The sequence below is a fragment of the Nestor notabilis genome, unplaced genomic scaffold, assembly GCF_000696875.1.
Source record: "Nestor notabilis isolate BGI_N333 unplaced genomic scaffold, ASM69687v1 scaffold6738, whole genome shotgun sequence".
Taxonomy (NCBI): Eukaryota; Metazoa; Chordata; class Aves; order Psittaciformes; family Psittacidae; genus Nestor; species Nestor notabilis.
Window position 1 is genome coordinate 20,545 of NW_009940499.1, and position 20,814 is coordinate 41,358.

Below are 20,814 nucleotides of genomic sequence, written 5' to 3' on the forward strand. Positions count from 1 at the left end.
TTTACCACCCTGGTCATTATCCTGGCTAACAAAAAAAAAAAAAAAAAAAATGTGAAAACGTTCTACATGCATGTTAGAACCCTAAGAGATGATACAGCATATGGGGAAGAAAGAGTGATTAAATTGAAAGAAGTATCAGTACGTTGTATCATAGCACCAAACAAGCAAGCTTTTAGGACATTTTAAGGCCTACAGATGTAGAAATACATTAACAAAGATCTACTTAAAACAAAAAAAAAGACAGAGTCAATTTTATTTTGGCGTTCTAATAAAAGCAATAATATAGCACAAATCATTAGATAAAAAGCAAAGCAATGCTGATAATCTCATATGATCACTTTACCTGATTTTTAGAGTGTTGTATTTTATCTCTGTGCTGATACGCTTCTCTGTTTGAAGACAGTGCAGGGTCTGAATGTATTGAACCCACTGGAGTAGGCTACAAACATAAATAATATGTAGCAACTGGTAAAACAAATAGATTTCTACATCTTACCAAAAGTTACTGGTTTGTAATAGAAATTAATCAAAATTATCAAATTAAAGAAAGATCTTTACTAGGTATTTGCCAACACCAACAAGAAAAAAAGGGCAAACCAAGACTTACATAATTTTAGAAACAGCAATTCTGACTACATCAGACATTAATTTTCTGAAAGGCTGATTATTTTCTGCAGGTAGCAATTAGGACATTCTGATAAAAGCCTGAAAGAAAGGCTTGAAGTAATTTTTAATGCTAAACACTGAAAAAAGATTTAGCAAAAAAAATAGTATGATTCTTTCAGAGAGTTACACAAGGAACTTCAGGGTAAGATGTATAATCTGAAACTGCCCAACTTACTCACAAAAACCCCTTTCCTATTTATTAAAAAGAAATACGGAAAAATTTGAGGTGCTGCAAAATTAATCCTTTACCCATAAACATAGCATTTTCTGTAACTTTAGATGCACTGCCATGGAGACTGATACTCTACATCTTATTTCATTAAAACAATGCATATAGACAGTTTCTTCATGACAAACTGATAAATATCTGGAGTGTAACTCAGGTGCAGAGAAGTGGTTGCTCTACATTTTGAGAATACTGGGAGCAAGGAAGTCCCCGAAACAGGAAAACGCATGCAATAATGACAATCACCTGCAAAGTTTTAAACTCTTTTGCTTTAAACTCCTTCTTCAACACAAAAACCAGTCTGAATTCCTATAAACTCATTTTGGATTCAACAGATTTACTTTGATGTTAAAGAGTACGTTTGAAAAGAGACTCAATATGAAACATCTCAAGCTAAATAATTATGTTCGAAAATGCATCCAAAAATGGGTTTGTCATAGCAGCTGTTCACAATTATACCAGCAGCCATGAGATGCACATGTATTCTGCAACTCAAGACTAACAATGGCTCAAAACCGATCACGCAAAAAACCTTGTATATTACTGGTAGCTTATACTGTACTCACCAACTGTTTGCCAATCCAGTCATATTCATAATCAAACACATAGCCTTTCCGATCAAGTAAATCTGTGAAGAGTTTCCTTAAGTAGTCATAGTCTGGCTTTTCAAAAAAATCTAGCCTTCTTACATAACGTAGGTATGTAGCCAATTCCTCTGCATAAATAAGAAAGGTACATAATTGCCATACGTGCTTGAAAGGCACTCAAAAATCAGCACTTACTAAAGTAACATTTATCTCTTACCATAACATCTGAACAGTTGTTCATCATGAATCTATGACTTACCAGAAAGAAAAGCTACTTAATAGTAATAATATTCTTCAAAATAAATTGCTGCATTCTAAACATATCTTACCAAGCAACCCCACACTAATTTACCCGTCAAGATCTTCCATTCAACCTTCCAATCCTGATGCACAGCATGCCAAGAAGTGGGGAAACACCTCTACTTTCCAATTTTATTTTTCTTTACTAATTAATTTTACAAAGACAAGCCTAGAGAAAAGGAAAGAAGGGTGTATATGAATGTACAGGGTAGTCTTATGTCCCAAAGAACATCTGCTACTGGAATGTAACCATCTGACAGAAGATGGCTGAGAAGTGCAGAGGCAGTGCTAAGACTGAGCTGTTCTAAGTTAAACTTCTTCAGAGATTGTGGGGTTGAAAGAGGGACAAGAGAAGGTTTGAGGCTAGCTTGATAACAAAAAGTTGAGAGACAGTATCATGTTGGTGCTGTCAAGAATGCACCTCAGGACAGGGGTGCCAAGAAAGCCCAAATTACTTATTTCTGACAAAAACAGAGTATAAAGTGGTTTTTTTTAGAGGATGGAGCACTGGATAGGAGGAATTCTGTGGCATCTGAGGGCTATCTCAGCATACAAACAAAACTCTTCAGAAATTCTAGCCAAGAAGGTCAACATTGGAAGAAGGCAAAGAGAAATACTGCTAGGGACCTCTTTAATCATATTTTCCTAATGTAAAGGGGAAACCAAAGCATGCAAGGCATGTCTTCAGAGGGATGAAGGCTGAATCTAAGCCATTTAATTCAGCTGAATGTGTCACAGCTGGCTGACTCCAAAAATCAAATACCACCCTTATCATGCATTAGATGAAGAAACTCCAGAGTTTAAATCCTTGCTCACATTTTATACAAAGCTTTAAACAGCAGCAGCGTTGCACACTCAAAGACAGTACAATTCCACAGAACAGAGGATGAAAATGGTAGGTGTTTCACATGTGACAGAGACCAAAATATCTTTCAGTGATGCTAGAGTTCTCTTGCTTTATGGACATCAACCAGCTATCTCAACCTGCAGGCTGACTGAAAAGAATTGAAATTATTTTATGTTTTGAGTGACAAGAAGGACAGGAAAATACGGAAAATCCTCAGGTATCTGACATGCAAAAACTTCAACATACAAGAATACATTTATTATGAAAATGTACATATGAGCTGTCAAAGAAGTTTCTCTTTTGTGTTGTTCAAGGTCAAATACCACTTCTTTGTTCCATTTTCAATCCTGTCAACAAGCATGTACTTGATTAAATTCAGTGACAACAGTCCACTTAGATATATGGAGCTGCTCATGCATAATTATTTCCAGGAATTGAACCATATACACCTTAAATTACATATTTAAGGGGTTCTAGCAACTAGGTAAAAATCAACATGCAAGACATGCATGCATTCCTGGATGCAGAAGACTTACACTACAGAACAAGTTTTTTCCCCGCATTTAAACTTTTGTCAACAAACATATGTTCAGACACTTGCTCTAAGTTCTGTAACCAAAGTCAATTTCACTTCTTTTTTTTTTTTTTAATACACAGAAGAAAGTGAAATGAAAAGCATAAGAAAAAATGATAATTGACTCATTATTACCACAGAGTTGAAAAGAACATCAAAAGGTCATCAAGTACACCACCCTGTCCCACAGCCTTGTGGTTTGTTTTCACACAGCTCCAAGTGAAAGAAGCTCCAGAGTCTCCCTTGCAATGGCAATCCCATGTTCTCACTATATTTAAAACACAGGAGTTCAAGTCTAAACTGTTTTGGATTACATGCATTATTGTTGAGCTGCTGTGGATCTAGCAAACTAATCCCTTTCATGTCTGTAGCAGCCATAAGTTAAAGAACTTCTTTCCCTCACAATTTTGACTAAAACAATCTCTATTCATTCAGTCTTTGGTGATAAGTATAGCAAATACTGCACATAAGAACTCCCGCTTCTCCATAAGATACCCTTAAAATAAGACATACTTTCTTCAAGTACAGTCATGACATTAAACATCTGCCTCCTGTCCACAAGGCCCATTGTGAACAGGAATTTCTTTAGCAAGAGGAAATCAAATGACTCAGAGTTATTCTCAGCAAATCCATTTAGGCTATCAATGATATTGTGATTACTTTTCAGGGTGTTTATTTTGGAAAAATCATGTCGGTGTCAAGTGCGTCTGTCCCCTGACCCAAGCTGATTAGCCCAACTTTTTAAAAATGTCAGATTTCTTTCTTTCCAATTTTCCAATACCTCATCAATTCTCTGTGCACTTAAAAAGAACTAGAAGTGACACCTAAAACTACTTGCAAGTTACTTTAAATATTATTTCAAGCTGTTCCTAATGCAGCTTGTTTTAAAAAGGAGTATGCTATAAAATTTGAGATACAAAACTTTACGTGTGAAGATACAAGAGTAGACTGGTTGACCGCCTTAAGCGTACATATAATTTTTAATGTTTCTTTTAGAATAAACTATCTTTGAAGAACACCAGCATAGACTTACTGCTATTTCAAAGGATTATTCCTATAGCTATTACCATAGTATATAATACACATATTTGGAAGCATTATTATATTTGTTTTTAAAACCATATATTAAACAACTATCTATGCCAGTTTTGTTCTTTAAATCAATGCACAACATTTTCATTAACAGTATACACTACCTGGGAAGCTTTCACACAATACTTCTATAGGGGTTGCTCGTTTTGTGTCCCCAATTTTCTGGTACCGTTCTTTTAATGTATCGGCCTATAACACAAGAACAAAACAAGCTCCTGAAGTTATACAGTTTGCAGGCAAACTTTCAAAAAGAAAAACATCATAGTAAGAAAAGCTGATGAGCTGAAAATAGGACAGAGGAAGGTATCAAAAAAACCTACCTTTAAACCTTGCCATGGAAGGCTTCCTCTGAGGAAATACATAAACATATGTCCTAAAGCTTCCAAATCATCTCTTCTACTTTGCTCTGAAACAAAATGCAAATATTATTAGAACATTCAATCTGCATAATTTTACATTATATTTAAAAAGTTATCTTCCACATTATGTAAAAACAGTTGGTAGGTAGGAAGTACCTGAAATCAAATTGAGCATGTGGAAGGGTTCTTGTGTACTATGGACTCCTTTAAGAACACAGCTAAACCAAGAAAAGCAGATGCAGACTGCAGGTATATTAATCTCAACAGTACTTTAAACAGATTATCTTGCTGAAATAAATTGTTTTATTTTAAGCAACACAGAGAAAGGCATGTACACACAGCCTGCTCTCTCTCCAGCTGAGTTAAAAGCTAAGTTATGTAAGACAATGTCTGGCATGGTAACAATTTTTCATCTGTAGTAAAGCAGTGGTAGTCCATATACTATCCTGATGCAACCACATAGATTAAGAAGAATGCAGGAATAAGCAGTAGAGTTCTGTGCCTGCCAGGCACTGGAGTGAAGGAAACACTGACTCTAACAGACTGCACAAATCCTGTGCTCCTTATGAGATAGGCTGTACAGGAAGTCACTGAGTATTTCATGAGCACTGCTCATGAGAACTGTTTTGTGCAATACAGTGTGTTTTATATAAAAAAATAAAAATAAAAATCAAGCATGCAAAAATGTAACTAGTATGCAACATATGGCCCATCTATGGGCAACACTAAGGCATTGGACACAACACAAAAATGTACTGGAAAGTACTATTTGGTCTTTCCGAAGGGGTAATAATTCATCTCTTTTGCATTAACTTAGATATGCTGATAAAAATATTAATCTCTTCTTCAATAATAAAACAAAACAACCACCCCTTATTGAGGCAATTGCTCCTTCACTGGGAGTTCTTTCTACAAAACAAGAAACTCACAGTCTTTAGTCTAAAATTACTTCTAATTAAGGAGTGGTTTGGTTTTTGGTTTTTTTTTAATTAAGCTTTGGACCATTGAAGACATTTCTGTAGGATACTTCTGTGGTAACCACTTCTAGGATACATAACAGTTTGCAATGCCCTCAAGAATCCTCCATGTGAAAGAATTCTGTTGTTCCTTTTAATTTTGGGCAAAGGGTATTGTTATTTAGTATCCATTTGAGTTTTTCACTGATCAATTTGGAGTAATTAAAAAATAGGAATCAAATACCCTTTCCTATGGATGGAATTATGGATTTCTTCAACATAAACCTGAGAAACAATAAACCCGAAGATTATATTGCTATTGTTGGAAGAAGGGCCTCTGAAAATTTAAAAAAAAAAACCCACAACCCTAGCAGTGGACTTGGTGAAACACAAAAGGATTTCAAGCACCAGCTGGAGAAAGGACTGCTGATATACGCTGAACCTAGTGCATCACAATTTAATGAGATTGAGAGGATCTCTTGCATAAGCAATCCAGGAGGTTCCTCTGTTGCATGGAAGACAACCTCCTCTAGCAAGTAATAGATATGCTGACAATGAGAGGTGCCATGCTTGACCTTGTACTCACCGACAAGGAGGGGCTGGTTGGAATGTGACACTCCAGGGCAGCCTTGGCTGCAGTGATCATGAGATGGTTGAGTTCAAGATCCTCAGGACAGTGAAAAGAGCATGCAGCAAGCTCACTGCCCTGGACTTCAAGAGAGCAGACTCTGGCCTCTTCAGGAGCCTGCTCAGTAAGGTTCCATGGGATATAGTCCTAGAGGGCAGGGCGGCCAAGACTGCTGGTTGATATTCAAGCATCACCTGCTCCAAGCTCAGGAGTGTTGCATCCCAACGAGAAGGAAATGGGGCACGAAGGCCAGAAGGCTTCCATTAATAGATAACGAACTGGTGAGGAAACTTGGAGGGAAAAAAGAAGCCGATAAAAGGTGGAAGCGAGGACAGGCAGCCTGGGAAGAATAGAGGGACACTGTTCGGGAAGCTAGCGACCAGGTCAAGAAAGCTAAGGCCCAGTTAGAACTGAGTCTGGCAAGGAACGTCAAAGATAACAGGAAGGGCTTCTATAGGTAAGCTGCAAACAAAAGACAGAGTAGGAATAACGTGGGCCCTCCGGAAGCTAAGGGGAGAACTGGCTACCCTGGATTTAGAGAAGGCTGAGCTTCTCAATGACTTCTTTGTCTCAGTCTTCACTGGCAAGTACTCTAGCTATGCTGCTCAAGTCTTGGAAGGCAGATGCAGGGACTAGAATGACAACCTTAGGCCCACTGTAAGAAAGGATCAGGTTTGAGATTATCTTTGCAAAGTGAATGTACACAAGTCCATGGGAACTGATGAAATGCATCCATGGAGTGGACCCTCCTGGAAACCATGCTAAGGTACTTGGACAGTAAGGGTGTGACTGGTGACAGCCAGTATGGCTTCACTAAGGGCAAATCATGCCTGACAAATCTGTGGCCTTCTGTGATGGAGCTACAGTGTTGGTGGACAAGGGAAGAGTGACTGACGTCATCTACCTGTACTTGTGCAAAGCATTTGACACTGTCCCACATGACATCCTTGTCTCTATATTGAAGATGCATGGATTTGATGGATGGACCACTCGGTAGGTAAGGAATTGGCTGGACTCAAGGAGTTGCAGTCAACAGCTCACTGTTCAAGTGGAGATGCTCCTCAAGGTTAGTTGGTGGGACCAGTGCTGTGCTTTTTGAAATCTTTACAGTGATGTTGGTAAACCATGCAGAGGAGCATGACCTCATGTAGTAACTCTGCTTCAGTTCAGACTCAGATAAGTGGTTCTCGACTTCATTATTCTGCAGGCATTGGGTGACAAATAACTCATAGTCAAGATCTCTGAGGTCTAACAAACACGGAACACTCTGAATGGGACCTCTTAACTTTCATAGCCTCGTGGAGGTTTTTTTTTCTGTATGTTTGTGACTCCCCTCGAAAAAAGTAGTATTTCTTTAATTTGTTCAGTAGGATGTAGAAAATGCCATCAAAACTTGCACAAAATTGCCAAGGTCCGCTTTTCTGAGAAGTATATAGAGGATGATACAGAGTTACTGAACTTTGTGTAGACAATAGATTCAATAATCTTTTGTTCCAGAAATGGACTTCTAATCAATGGTTTCTGGTTTTGTGCCAACCTGGGAAACTGTATCTGAAATCATGTTGTCTGTGTGAAAAATAACGTGGCTTTATTCAGATCGCTGTTTGAAGGAAATACAAATACTCTGCAGCCCTTAGCATGTGACTGGTGTCCTTGCTTCTACAAGGTAATTTCTCTCAGGGTCAAAATTTCTCCACACTTCACAGAATCATAGAATGGTTCGGGTTAGAATGGACCTTAAGAGATCATCTAGTTCCACCCCCTGCTATGGGCAGGATTTCTCAAAGCCCCATACAACCTGGCCTTGAACATTTGCAGGGATGGGACAGCCACAGCTTCTCAAGGCAACCTGTGCCAGGGCCTCACCACCCTCACAGTAAAGAACTTGTAAGTTCTAATCTAGAAAGCCATCTGAAAGCCATTTTCCCATGTCCCACCACTTCATGCCCTTCTAAAAAGTCCTTCTGCAGCTTTCATACAGATACCCTTTAGCTACCGAAAGGCCACAATAAGGTACCCCCAGAGCCTTCTCTTCTTCAGCCTGAACAAGCCCAGCTCTCTCAGCCTGTCTTCACAGGAGAGGTGCTCCAGCCCCCTGGTCATCTTCATGGCCCTACTCCAGACTCCCTCTAACAGGTCCACATTCCTCTTCTGTTGGTCGCCACAAAGCTGAATGCAGGATCTCACGAGAGTGGAGTAGAGGGGCAGAATCACTTCCCTTGACCTCCTGGTCACACCCCTTTTGATGCAGCCCAGCACACAGTTGGTTTCTGGGCTGCGAGTGCACGCTGAAGCCAGCTCCTGTTGAGTTTCTCATCAACCAACACCCTGAGTCTTTCTTGTGGGTATACTGCTGAAACCAAAGATAGCTGTCAGCTCTGAAGTAGCCAATATCTAACACAATCAACTTTTGGAGGCTACTGGTCACTGAATGTGGAAAATGAGTATCAGATGGTCTGATACTGAGTTTGGCCTCCCCCTTACATCCTGAAACTGCAGCAGCAGAGCAAACTGGGTAATTGTTTCTCAGCTGCTCCATAGCATACAAATCCGCTTAACTAAGCTTAGCAAAGCAAGCTGCTTTCCAGGAAGCTCTCAGTTGCTTTTCACAAGACCTGCTTAAACTTTACATATTGAATGCATTTCTTTGAAAAAAAATATTGTTGAAATTTTAGTATTCCTTATGTGTAAGTAAAAAAATATACACCCATGCTTCATATGCTTAGCAGAAGCTCTCTCAAATACTTGTTACTTTAATTAGTTCTATACTTTCCAAAGAAGTAACTCTAAAAAACTGAAAAAAGGAAAAAAGGATTGTTTACTCTGGCAAAAAGATGACTCAGGGGAGACCTTACTGCTCTCTAAAGCTACCTAAAAGGAGATGGAGTGAGGTGGGTGTTGGTCTCTCCCTTAAGTAACAAGTGATAGGACAAGACAAAATGGCCTCAAGTTGGGCCACTGGAGGTTTAGATTGGATATTACAAAAAAGTTCTTCACAGAAGGGGTTGTCAAGCATTGGAACAGGCTGCCCAGGGAAGCAGTGGACTCACCATCCCTGGAGATATTTGAAAAATGAGTAGATGTGGCACTGAAGGACATGGTTTAACGGTAGACTTGGCAGTGCTAAGGTAACAGGTGGGCAGTTAGCAGTTAAGTATCTTCCAACCTAAACGATTCTATGTTTCTTTACAGAATGTTAACACCAATTCATCAGCTACAGCTGCTAACCACAAACTGCCACAATCTGACTTGACTGATAAAGCACCTTATTACTATCTCGAAAATGTGAATGGTTTCTCATTGCCATATTAATACAAAGTACCTTTCAGAGCAACCTCATTAGTGATTACCATGCAATGCTAAGCAATTTATTTACACAAATTCAAAGGTGTCAAACCTGTTACCACTAGAAAACGTATATATAACTGGTATAAACAAAGCTAAACGAAGACTACTTTGAGTGCTCACACATTATTATTCAATAATAACTTACTTCTCTCTATATATCCTGTCATTTCTTTAGTGCATCATATTTACAAGACTAGCATAACTTTTAACTACTCTGACAAAGCCTCTTTAACAGTATAAACATTAAAAATCACTAAGAAAACCAAGAAATCAGCATAAAATATAAACTACTTTCATTCCACTACACGGTGCATTTCAAAGGGATCAAAAAACAGGCAAGGTAGAACTGAAAACCTATGTTCTTGCAATCTTTTCACTTTGGTATCTTTAATAAGCATATCCACCTGCTGCCCACCCAACCTGCCACAGTATGCTTCTAATGTGAAGATGTTATGATACAGAAAGATACACGTCATCTTTCTTTCATGGATATCTGACAAAAATAGCTATTGTTTGCTGAGACATGACCATGATGATTACAGACTCAGAACACTGTATTCCCATAAATGGTATTTCTGCAAGGACAAACTGTAATTTTGCACACTATACAAAACTTGCAGTTACTATGACTACAGACTGAGAAAAATTACAACTTGAAAACAAGATGATTTCTGACAAATGACAGCTGTTGAATTCTTTCTGCACTTAATAAGCACACATACCTTTTCCTAAATGTGTATTTATACTCATGTATCTAGCTGTTCCTGTAAGGCTCTTGTGTTCTCGATATGGTATATGCTTCTTTGTTTCTGGATCTATATACTCCTTTGCCAACCCAAAATCTATAATATGAATGATTTGCTGCATTTTGTTTCCAGGTCGTCCTATTAAAAAGTTCTCAGGTTTTACATCTCTGTATATCAAGTTCTTTGAATGGACATATTCCATACGAGAAATCTTTAAAAAAAGAAAGAAACAATAGTTTAGTTTAAGCTTCTGTCTGCCACATTAAGTTGTGGTAGAAGCTAAATAACTTACACAGACCTTACATTTAGAGGAAATAACCTTCACATCACCTGAAAACCAAGGTATCTCCCAGTTAAAGTCAATGAAAATTGTGCACATCCTTTGAGATGATACAGCACATGGCATACTGGAAACTTTCACACTATACATTACACATAAATGAGTATATACAGAAGTTATCTTCTTTTAGAACTGCTGGCACCAAGCATATTTTGTGCACATTAAAACTAAAACCAAAAACTATGCCATAAATTAGTGAGCAGCAAAGTTCCATTTGGACCTATTACATATTAAAGGTATAAACAAGAGAAGCACTGAAAGCTCACCACTATGCATATAACCTCAATTCTAGCTGGATCGCTTTCTATCAAAATTTATATATTCAGGAAGGAACAGCAAGTATTGAATAAAGATTATCTCTGATAATCGGAGCATTTTAAAAAATTAACTTCACCATTAAGGCTGTAAATAAGATGAATGTGTCTATAGGTCTACAGTTGCAGGCCTTTTACACCATTACACTCGTTTGCCCTACCCTGCATGGATAAAAATATTACTACCTATTTAGGGAAGTGGAGGTTCAGTATCATTAATTTTTCATAAGAACTTATTTAAAGCACATTGTATCAAAGCAAACAATGCAAGCCTTATTTCTTTTTTTCTTTCTTTCCACTTCCAGCTATCCTCAGATGGAAATCAAACCAGAAAACCTTAGAAAAAGAAAAAAAAATAAAAATTCTTAGTTGAATAAGTCTATGCTATTTAAGTATTTCTGGACGGGTTTGGGGATTTGTTTTTTTGTTTGCTTGGTTTCTTTCTGCTAATGACTAGGAAAAATATTTATGCTATTTAGGAGTCCCATCATCCAACTGCTTCTGTGAATTAAAATTATTTTTATTTTAGGAAGATTTGGGATTTTTTTTTTCCTAATTGAGTATGTTAAGCTAAAATTCATTATTTCAGGTTGTGATCATGAGAACTCAGAAGACACAATGAAACTACATTCATGAAATGGTTCTTGAAAAATTAGAACAAAGTAACTGAAAGTGACATAAGACAGTCTTCCTACTATAACTGTATCACAGGCTCTTTAGAAGCCACTAACACCAATTATAAACATGTACAGTTCAACTCTCTTAAATGAAATAAGCATTTAATCCATTGAAGACTGACAGTTATTCTAACAAATACTCAAATTAAGATCTATTCTACTTACCAACTGTACGGCTATCATAAGAACGGTTTTAAGAGAAAATGTCCTACCACACAAGTCAAATAAATCTTCCAGACTAGGTCCAAGTAGTTCTAGCACCATAGCATTATATTTGCCACATGGGCCAAAATAGTAAACCTGAGGTATTCCATCTGTAAAATGAAGATACAAAGTAATTATAAGGGGTCAGATAAGATCAATGAACATACCAATAAAATTCATACCAGATTTCAAGCTGATCTGAAGTTAAACATACATTTTTCACACAAAAGCAACAATAAAACCTCATAAAAACTACAGGTAAAAGACAAAATACGAGTAATAAAAGTAGTACCAGCTTCATTAAATATTTTATGCGTATTACATGTTTGGTTTGTGAAAGACTTAAAAAATAAAAATCAGAAGTGGTTAGGTTTTGTAACTGTAAATTGAAACAGGATTTTAAAAAGGTATGAAGAGAGGCTTCTATAAGCTCCTTCCTAAAAAAGTAGGCATTTAAAGTTTTTGAATTAAGGCTACAACAAATGTATATTCAGGAATAAAACCACCACATCTATAGAACTAATTTAAAAATCAAAAAAAGATTATTGAATTCTCAAGTTTAAGGAGGCATTAAGTCTGGACTTCATAGTTTTAGATAAATACCTACCTTAAGAAGCTAGGCAATCCTGAAGTGTGAAAGTATCAATATTCATAGCCTTATGATCCAATTTCACTTTCGTGTTTTTGTACATCTGGATTGTGTGATTATGTAATTCAAAATAAGTTGATTTCATTGCCTCTATTGATCTTGTACTTCCTCATATGCACAGGACCTCTTCCTCATTCAGCAGAATAAATTTTCTTCACTTAAAGCTAGTTACTTCAGGTTTTGGGGTTTTTTTTTTGCTCTTCAGTATGCATCGTCTGTGTCTCATTAACTCTAAATATTCAATACTCTGAAGTGCATTTTTCCTTTAATGTGAGCTTTTTTTAATGGTGTTCATTGTTACAATACTGTACCACACAGAACTACAAAATTCATTTTGAGAATACCCCCTAATGAAACACTGGATTTCACTTTCCTTCTCTGTAGATCAGATGTAAGTTTAAAAATGAAACCATCCCTGACTCTGGGTGGTTTTTGAAGTACATCAAGTCTCAGGTTTTTCACACCTTACTACAGTACTACTTACACCCATGGCACAGATTTTATAATTGTGTCTACAATGGCTCTGGGTAAAAAAAAAAAAAAAAAAAAAAACCACACACACAAAAAAAAAAACACCCAAAAGAACTAAAAATAAATTAATGTAGTGTTTTTGAGAGCATTTTCACTAATCTCTTTTCCTAGAAGAATGAAAACCTAACTCCTAAAAATCCAGCTTAACTGTTCAATTATCTGCAGAGTAGAGCTTCCATTGATTTTTACAATATATATAATCATACCCATATCTATACTGTACTAATATACCTAATATGCATAATCATACCCATTTCAGAAAGACTGCACTAGAGTAGAGCCTATTACTACTACCAAAAGAGCACAGACCACATTGCACATCAGAACATGGTACAAGATAGTGCTCTTAATTTTAAAAATACCACCCCTAATTATAATATAATTATCTATCCATAATGTTAATGGATCAGAAAAGATATTTGTACACATAAGGGGATATCACAACTCTAGAATTCAAGTTTTCTGCCTTCACTTTCTGGCATGATGGAATTACACATGGAAATACAGATGTATCTGCACCACCAAAGTAAATCATCCAACAGATGTACGGAAACTTCAGTGAAAAAACTAAAAAAAAAACTTCACCCCAAACAAATAAAACCCACCACAAACCACCTAAGTAAAGAGAAATAAAAGCACTGCAAATTTGTAAGGAAGTGTAATGGCCTGAGACATACTCTGAGAATCTCTGATCCTGTATTTGAACGTTTAAAGACATGAACTACAAAACATTCTCAAGAGACATCAGTCTCCTCTATTGTAACTGCATCTGCTCTGTGCCTCTTTATTACATTTTAAACCACTAAACGTACTTCAAAAATACAGAAGCCAGAAGACTGTTGTTACCAGCTTCCACAAGGCAGCTACAGAGTACTACGTCTAAAGTTCCCCATGTTTATAAAAAAATTTCATATTAAGAGTTCAAAGTACTAGAAATTTGTGATGTTGTTTTTTAATCAAAATAGTCTTCCTGCTTTTACTTAAAAACAATAACCTAATATCATTCTGTTTTTTGCACTATTTCTTCCTGTCCCTAGAAGACCAGAAGAAAAGTCAGAAAGTAACATGTAAAGTATCACCTCACACCAGGTCCTCTATCCGTATCTGAGGTATTTTTTACCCACAACAGATATACAAATGTAAGCTCTTTTATACAAGTCTTTAAGAAAAATGCGTTAAATAAAAAAAAAAAAAAGGAAATGAAGAATTCACCTTTTTATTGACAGGATATTGCAATACTTACTACCAATTAAAAGCATGTAATTTATTTCCCTTTTTAGTTAGTCTGGCTTCAACATTGAAGCCCTCTGGTGTAAGAATATAAGAAGGAAATACTGGCAACTTGTAACACATACTCCAGTCTTCCTTCTATGAAATTAAAGAAGTCAGGGTTCTTAGGTACCTTGCTCAAAAATAGTTCTTTGAAAAAGAGGTACCCAAATTATATGCAGAATTCAACGCTTGTCACATTAATGTCACTATGAAGTTACAAGTAATTTCCTATTCTTCCACCAACGAAGAAACTTCCCTATGGCCAAAAAATAGTATCACATACTCCCACTTCATTACTAACACATCTAATTCCTTTCTATGTTTACAGCTCAACGCAGTGTCCTTATTTTCAGATTTGAGTCACATTTGCTTATGTCAGGATATTTATACTAGCTCACAAGTAAAACATTTTCATCTGAATTGACTCAATTTACTAAAGCCATCTACAATGCTTTATGTGACTGTGTATAAATTATCATGTTACGATAAAAAACTGCACCAAATTCAAAAATATTATCAAAATATGAAAATCATCATAAAAATATGAAATAAGGGCCTCCAGTTAGTAATTTTTTCCGTAACTCTATACTTTGCAGTTCCTCCAGTGTTTTACAACTGGTAAATCAGACTTTTGCTTTATATTCAGAGAGTAGAAACAGAAAAGAAGTGTTGTTCTCTTTTCTCGTGTTTCCAGCTTAGCAGTGAGTAATGAGCAACTGAATGGAACCACCTCTATCATCTCTCAAGACTGGTTTATCACTCAAATGCTTTAGTCCACCATGTTTAGGTACATGATGTCCAGAAAGTTTTTCAAGCTGATAGGGCTGACTTTCTCTATAAATGATGACAACATATAAACATCAGAATAAAGAAAATACTATTAGTAGATGACAACTGTATCTGCCAAACATCTTTAAAGAAAACCAAACAGAAGTTATTTCTAGTTCACAACCATTACCCATGACAGCTGCCATCTTTTTCAAGAGCTTCAGCATCAAACCTGATTTAAGCCTAAGGCTGAACATGTTTTTCACTGCAATTACCTAACGCAAAAAAAAACCCAAAAAGAAAAAAAAAAAAAATCCAAACAAACACAAAAAACCAACAACAAAAAAACAACACCACCTTGATAAACAAGCACCAGAGACTGACTGCCAAATACATACATAAACGCACAGGTCAATGGCAATACCACTTGTACTTAACCTTGTGTTCCCAATCTACCACTGAACCATATATTGGAAAAATATCTCTATAAAAACCTAAATTTGTAAAGCTATTAAGCGAGTAAGCAGTTTCTTGTAATACTCGTTTCCTTTTAGAGTTTCCTCTAAACCAGTCAAAACCCACACCTACTGATGTATTCTGTCTTATTGCTTAGATTGTCTGTTAAATCAGATCCATAAATGCCAGTTAAATACACAAGACTGCACTTGCAGAACAAGCTGGTTTGTATTCACTGACTTTTACTTTTAGGTTTAATTTTCAGATGTAACAATTCGTTGGACACAACAAAAAAACACTAAACTGAACAGACTGAAAATTAGCAGTAACAGTCATCTTTTACGGCACATTTGTACCAGTACTCTGCAAGAACACAGTTCAATAACTTGCCACAAATACATGGATTCCTACTAAGCCTACAGAATCTGTCCTGAATGCTCTGAAAGTAAGTGATTACGAAATCCAGCACAGTGCCATATGTGGTTTTTGACTTGAACTGAACCAGCATACACAAAACCAAAACAACATACACAGAAGGTCATAAAATCTTCAGAAATTTAGTGCTTAAAGGCTACTGAAACCATGATGACTCATGCACTGTAAAACTCTAAACATGGAATAAGACACTATGTAAGAAGTATGACTTCAGCACAGCTAACATGCCGTGCTGGAGGCACGTACACAATACTTGGACTATATTTCTTACTTACAAATACAGGAATATGTTTACAAAAAATAGAAACAGCAATGTAACAGTACAATTTTTCTAGTACTAATATAGTTCTAATATAACCAGTTATTTCAATTACTAAAACAGAATTAGGCATGCATTTTTATTGTAAGTTTTGTTAAATCAAGTATCCCCCTGACATTCAGTGTTCTGTGAACCATACAATCAAGCCTCCTTCAAAATTACAGCTATCTACTACATTTCATACAAAAACCCCTGATTAAACTCTGAAATCTGTGTGTGATGTCACATTCAAAAATTAATACAAATCTTTGTATTCTGCCAGACTTATTACGGCCAATGATTATTGTTTCTCAGAAACGTTAACATGCGCCTATATAAGCTACATCTGAATTTAAGCAGCTACCCTACCATTCTTACCAGATCCCTTGTACTTACTCTAGGGGGAAAAAAATACTTTAAATATAAATTGAGAAAATTCTTTACATTTCCTTAAGCCAAATGCTAGAAAGCACTGGCACAAACAAAAAAAAAACCAAAAAAACCCCAACCAACCAAACAAACAAAAGACTGCCAGCAGCATTTCCTCTAGCTTTTGTTGGAGTATGCTTAAAAAAATCAAAACATCATCATCATCAACTTAGAAATACATACTATCACTTTCATATTAATAATTGAGCAGCTTAACTTTCCTGTTAAAAGTGTATCAGCAGCTGACTCAGCTTTTTCCCCAAACAACTCACCACAAAACCACAGCAAGTCATCAGTACACAGAGCAACAATGCATATGAACAGGTATCTCTTCAGTCAAGAAGATTCATGATTTGATCCAGTTTAAGTGCTTTTAACAATAAATTTCTAAATTTAGTGCACTGTTTTCTAGGTTCATACGCCCTGTATTTTTGTTATTTAATAGAGACTAAAAAACACTTCAACTAACTGCTTATTGCTCATTCTCTTAAGTTATAACCCTAGTCAAAGTAGAACAGAAAAAAATATAGTATAGCATTACTAAAAAAAAAACAAAAAACAAACCAAAAACCCTCAGTTTTCAGTTTAAGAGCAAATTCTCAGTTACCTATGTAAGAGTATAGCTCAAAACAACATTCACGTGAAATTACTTACTTAAATAAATAAATAAATAAATAGATCACTCTGCATTTATACTGGTTGACTGTTAGCAAGATATATGGACAGGTTATGAAGTGAGGGAACTCAGACACACAATAAGAACTCATAAAACATTATTTACATATGGAAAACTAAAATTACCCTGAACTGAGTTACTTGCTAACTCTGCAGTTAACAGCATTATGTCTTCAACTTTCATTGTTAGACTTTTACACACATAACGCAATTGATTTAGAAAATAAATTATATTCTAAAATCTGAAACTCTAGTAAAATATTACTATATTTAATTATGTACTGGGAACATTCAGTTAATTAATATGTTTGCACGTATAACACAATCTTCTTTTCAAACTCACTTCAAACACTGGTAACTTCCCTAATTTTAATCCTACAACAGCAGCAAGTACAAGATGCCAGTCCCAAAATGTACCAAAAAATGTAACATGACATAAGTTATTTTACATCATTTCTATAAGATCTATGAACAAAAATGATCACTTGTCACATTAATCTAGCTCAAACTTACTTCTAGCACTACAATCAAGCAGAATTGTTATTAAGGAGCTTCCTCACGATATGGTAAATATCAACCCAGTAAATAAATTACAATCTACTAACTGAGAAAAGAACTAAAAGACCATAATAAAGTGATGATAATTTCATCTTGGCAAGCACACATGCTGACACACTGTGATGAAACCATGCTGTACTGCATTTTCTTCCACAGACTGAAGTGGAAGGCTGGGGGTGAGCCAGAGATGATCCCAATAGCAATCTGAAATCCTACTGGCTTCTCCCACACAAAAGTAGTATTTTTAGTGGTTCACATTGAAAGACTTAAAAATTAAATAAATAAACAAAATCACCTCTCACTATCTTAATATATGCTTTTTCAACATAGAAAACAAGGAAAAAAACATGAAACGTTACTATTGTACACAGTCAACACAAAATGGTGTATAATACATCGTATAACAAATCAGAAATCTGAAGTATTTCAAACTGACTTGACCAGATTCCCAACCAAAACCACCAATCTGGAGAATCCTAACATACTCAAAATGCTTGATTATCAAAGCAGTGACCTGGCCACTCTTCTACAATAGCAGTTGACCACCATGCACAAATGTTTAGTATTTCCATGGCTGCAGCTTCTCAAGATTACATACAGACTTGTTCTTACATCAAGAACTGATACATACCCAAGTATCTGGTAACAATTTTTGTATGTTCTAACCCAACAGTAACTACTTCATTACCACTGTCCAACTAGTATAATTCTGTTGTGTCTAAGGCAGGCCCTCATGACCACAGAACGGAACAACTTATTTTAGATAGCAATGCAGAGTACATTTATCATGCGACTGATAGTTCTAAACCATGAAGGAGATCCTCATGTATAGAACGTAATACTTAGTATTCATTTCACACTGGCCATAACCTTTTAAAATCAACACCTTTCTTCATAGTGCACAAATACATGCACTTATACATGCACTGGCTAATAGTTACTCTGTAAGAAAAGTGTTTCACTGCCAGTTTTAAGACTGGAAGCATTAACTAGACTTCAGCTAAAAGAACTGAAGCATACAAGTAAAATTAGATAACATTAACAAATCTCAACATCTTCGAAAGGTTAATGCAGCAGCAGTTTCAGAAGTTGGATAATCCACCTCTGAACAGATCTTTGTGTCTTTAAAAAAATGACCTCAAATGAAAAACCAAAACACATACCCCTTGTTGCTACAGACAAGCACTATAGTAACAGTCTGTTCTTAGTAAAACAGCAGCATTTTAGACAAAAGCTGTACTAAGGCAGGTTAAGCAGCAAGAGCTGCCTGCCATTCTTTTGTTCCTCTTCTCAGATGGGCAAGTACAAGAGTCCTCATTCACTTGTAAAGACTTCCAGCCATTATGATTAACGATCTACAGAGTTATTGAGAGATGTTAGAAAAATCAGACTATAAAAGTTAAATAGTTCTTAGTCTTCAACCCAAACAATACATAACTTCTTTAATGTCTACACAAACACCTTACTGCAAAAGGCAACTGAACCATACTGTAAATACTTGCCTGTCAAAGAAATAAAGTATTTCAGAAGTTTTCACTAGTAAGGTTTTTAAATTTGAAGAAAATCCTCACAATAAAAAAAATCACTGAGCTTTACTGTTCAATAGCCAAACTGAGTCAGCCATCTGCCCAGTCCCTCCTTAGTACCTAGTAGGAAAGCACACAGAACATAGGTGCAGTTAAATTATGGGTACTTCACATTAAATACATGCACACCTCATCTTCTTACTATGAGGAGAAAGGCTGATAGCATAAAAGATGAATTAAAAAAAATAATAAAAAATCAATAAAAATATAAAACTGGCTTCTATTAATTTCAGAAGTCTTAGTGCAATTTCTGATAAGAATTTAGATACAGTTTAATGTGAAGTACTGCACTTATGATAATGTGATAATGTTTTTCTTGTAATTCATACTTGGATATTATGAAAATACACTTTCAACTAAAATTTTATTAGAATTACAGACATTTTAAAATCTATCTGTAGGTTGCTCATTCAGCCAAGTAGAAACCTCTGCATACTGACTAAATGATCTCAAACTTCATGAGGAGAGCATGCTCACTTACTGAATAACAAAATTACGGCAGAAAAGAGAGAAATGCGCTTAAAAATCTCTATTGATATATTAAACAAAAGCTAAATAATGACATGACTAAACTAAGTCACATCTTTAAACTAATTTAAGAACTCTTATTAATAGGTTTTAGATCCATTTCCCTGAATAATTTAAAATGTTTCAAAAAACCTTCAGAAGTACATAAAATGATTCCTGTTTAAGATTCTTCCCTGGTTTCTTTTTTTTTTTTTTTACTAACACCCACATGTTACTGCATATTCACAGCATGTTCAGTTAAAAAGCATAATGGAAAATAAAATTACAGATCATAAACCTGCTTTATGAGCAGATTCTCTCCAAAGGAATAGTTTTGAAATGTTAATGCTTTTTCATAGAAGTCAAAAAGTACTTTTTATTAAATACAAAGAATTAAGACTCTCAGTTCAAAAATCCTGTGTACAGAAACTGCACATCTATCATATTTCATGTATTTTTGCCTTTTTCTCTCAGGGAGCAGAACTATTAAAAGATCCCCTAACTTTTTTTTGCACTCAAGTATGTCTTCCATTTTCTTGTCATTCAAGATGCAGAACAGCACGACTCTTTGACAGAAATTAGTTAAAAGAAAAAAAAAAAAAAAAGAACAATCTAAGTCATAATATCATTAGAAAATAAAGAAAACCAGACTTTGTAAGAATAAGTAAGTAAACTTATAGTAGACAATTACTGGCTAGAGATATGGGAATACCAAGAAAACATACAATTTCAAAATGCTACTTGTTCCATCAAGGGCACTCACAAGATCAGCATAAGAACTGAGAT

The 20,814-nt window shown here is 35.7% G+C and overlaps 1 protein-coding gene across 4 annotated transcripts in view; it reads right to left on the minus strand.

The window, feature by feature from the left end:
- The window catches only part of CSNK1G3 (casein kinase 1, gamma 3), a 50,695-nt gene that overhangs the window by 16,444 nt on the left and 13,437 nt on the right, over window positions 1-20,814 (minus strand). For all 4 annotated transcript variants that reach the window (XM_010020382.1, XM_010020381.1, XM_010020380.1 and 1 more), the window contains exons 4-9: window positions 11,826-11,974; window positions 10,306-10,540; window positions 4,613-4,698; window positions 4,397-4,481; window positions 1,459-1,607; window positions 344-439 (exon numbers count right to left, since the gene is read on the minus strand). In XM_010020382.1, coding sequence (XP_010018684.1) covers window positions 344-439; window positions 1,459-1,607; window positions 4,397-4,481; window positions 4,613-4,698; window positions 10,306-10,540; window positions 11,826-11,974 — 800 coding nt within the window. The remainder of the gene's footprint in view (window positions 1-343; window positions 440-1,458; window positions 1,608-4,396; window positions 4,482-4,612; window positions 4,699-10,305; window positions 10,541-11,825; window positions 11,975-20,814) is intronic.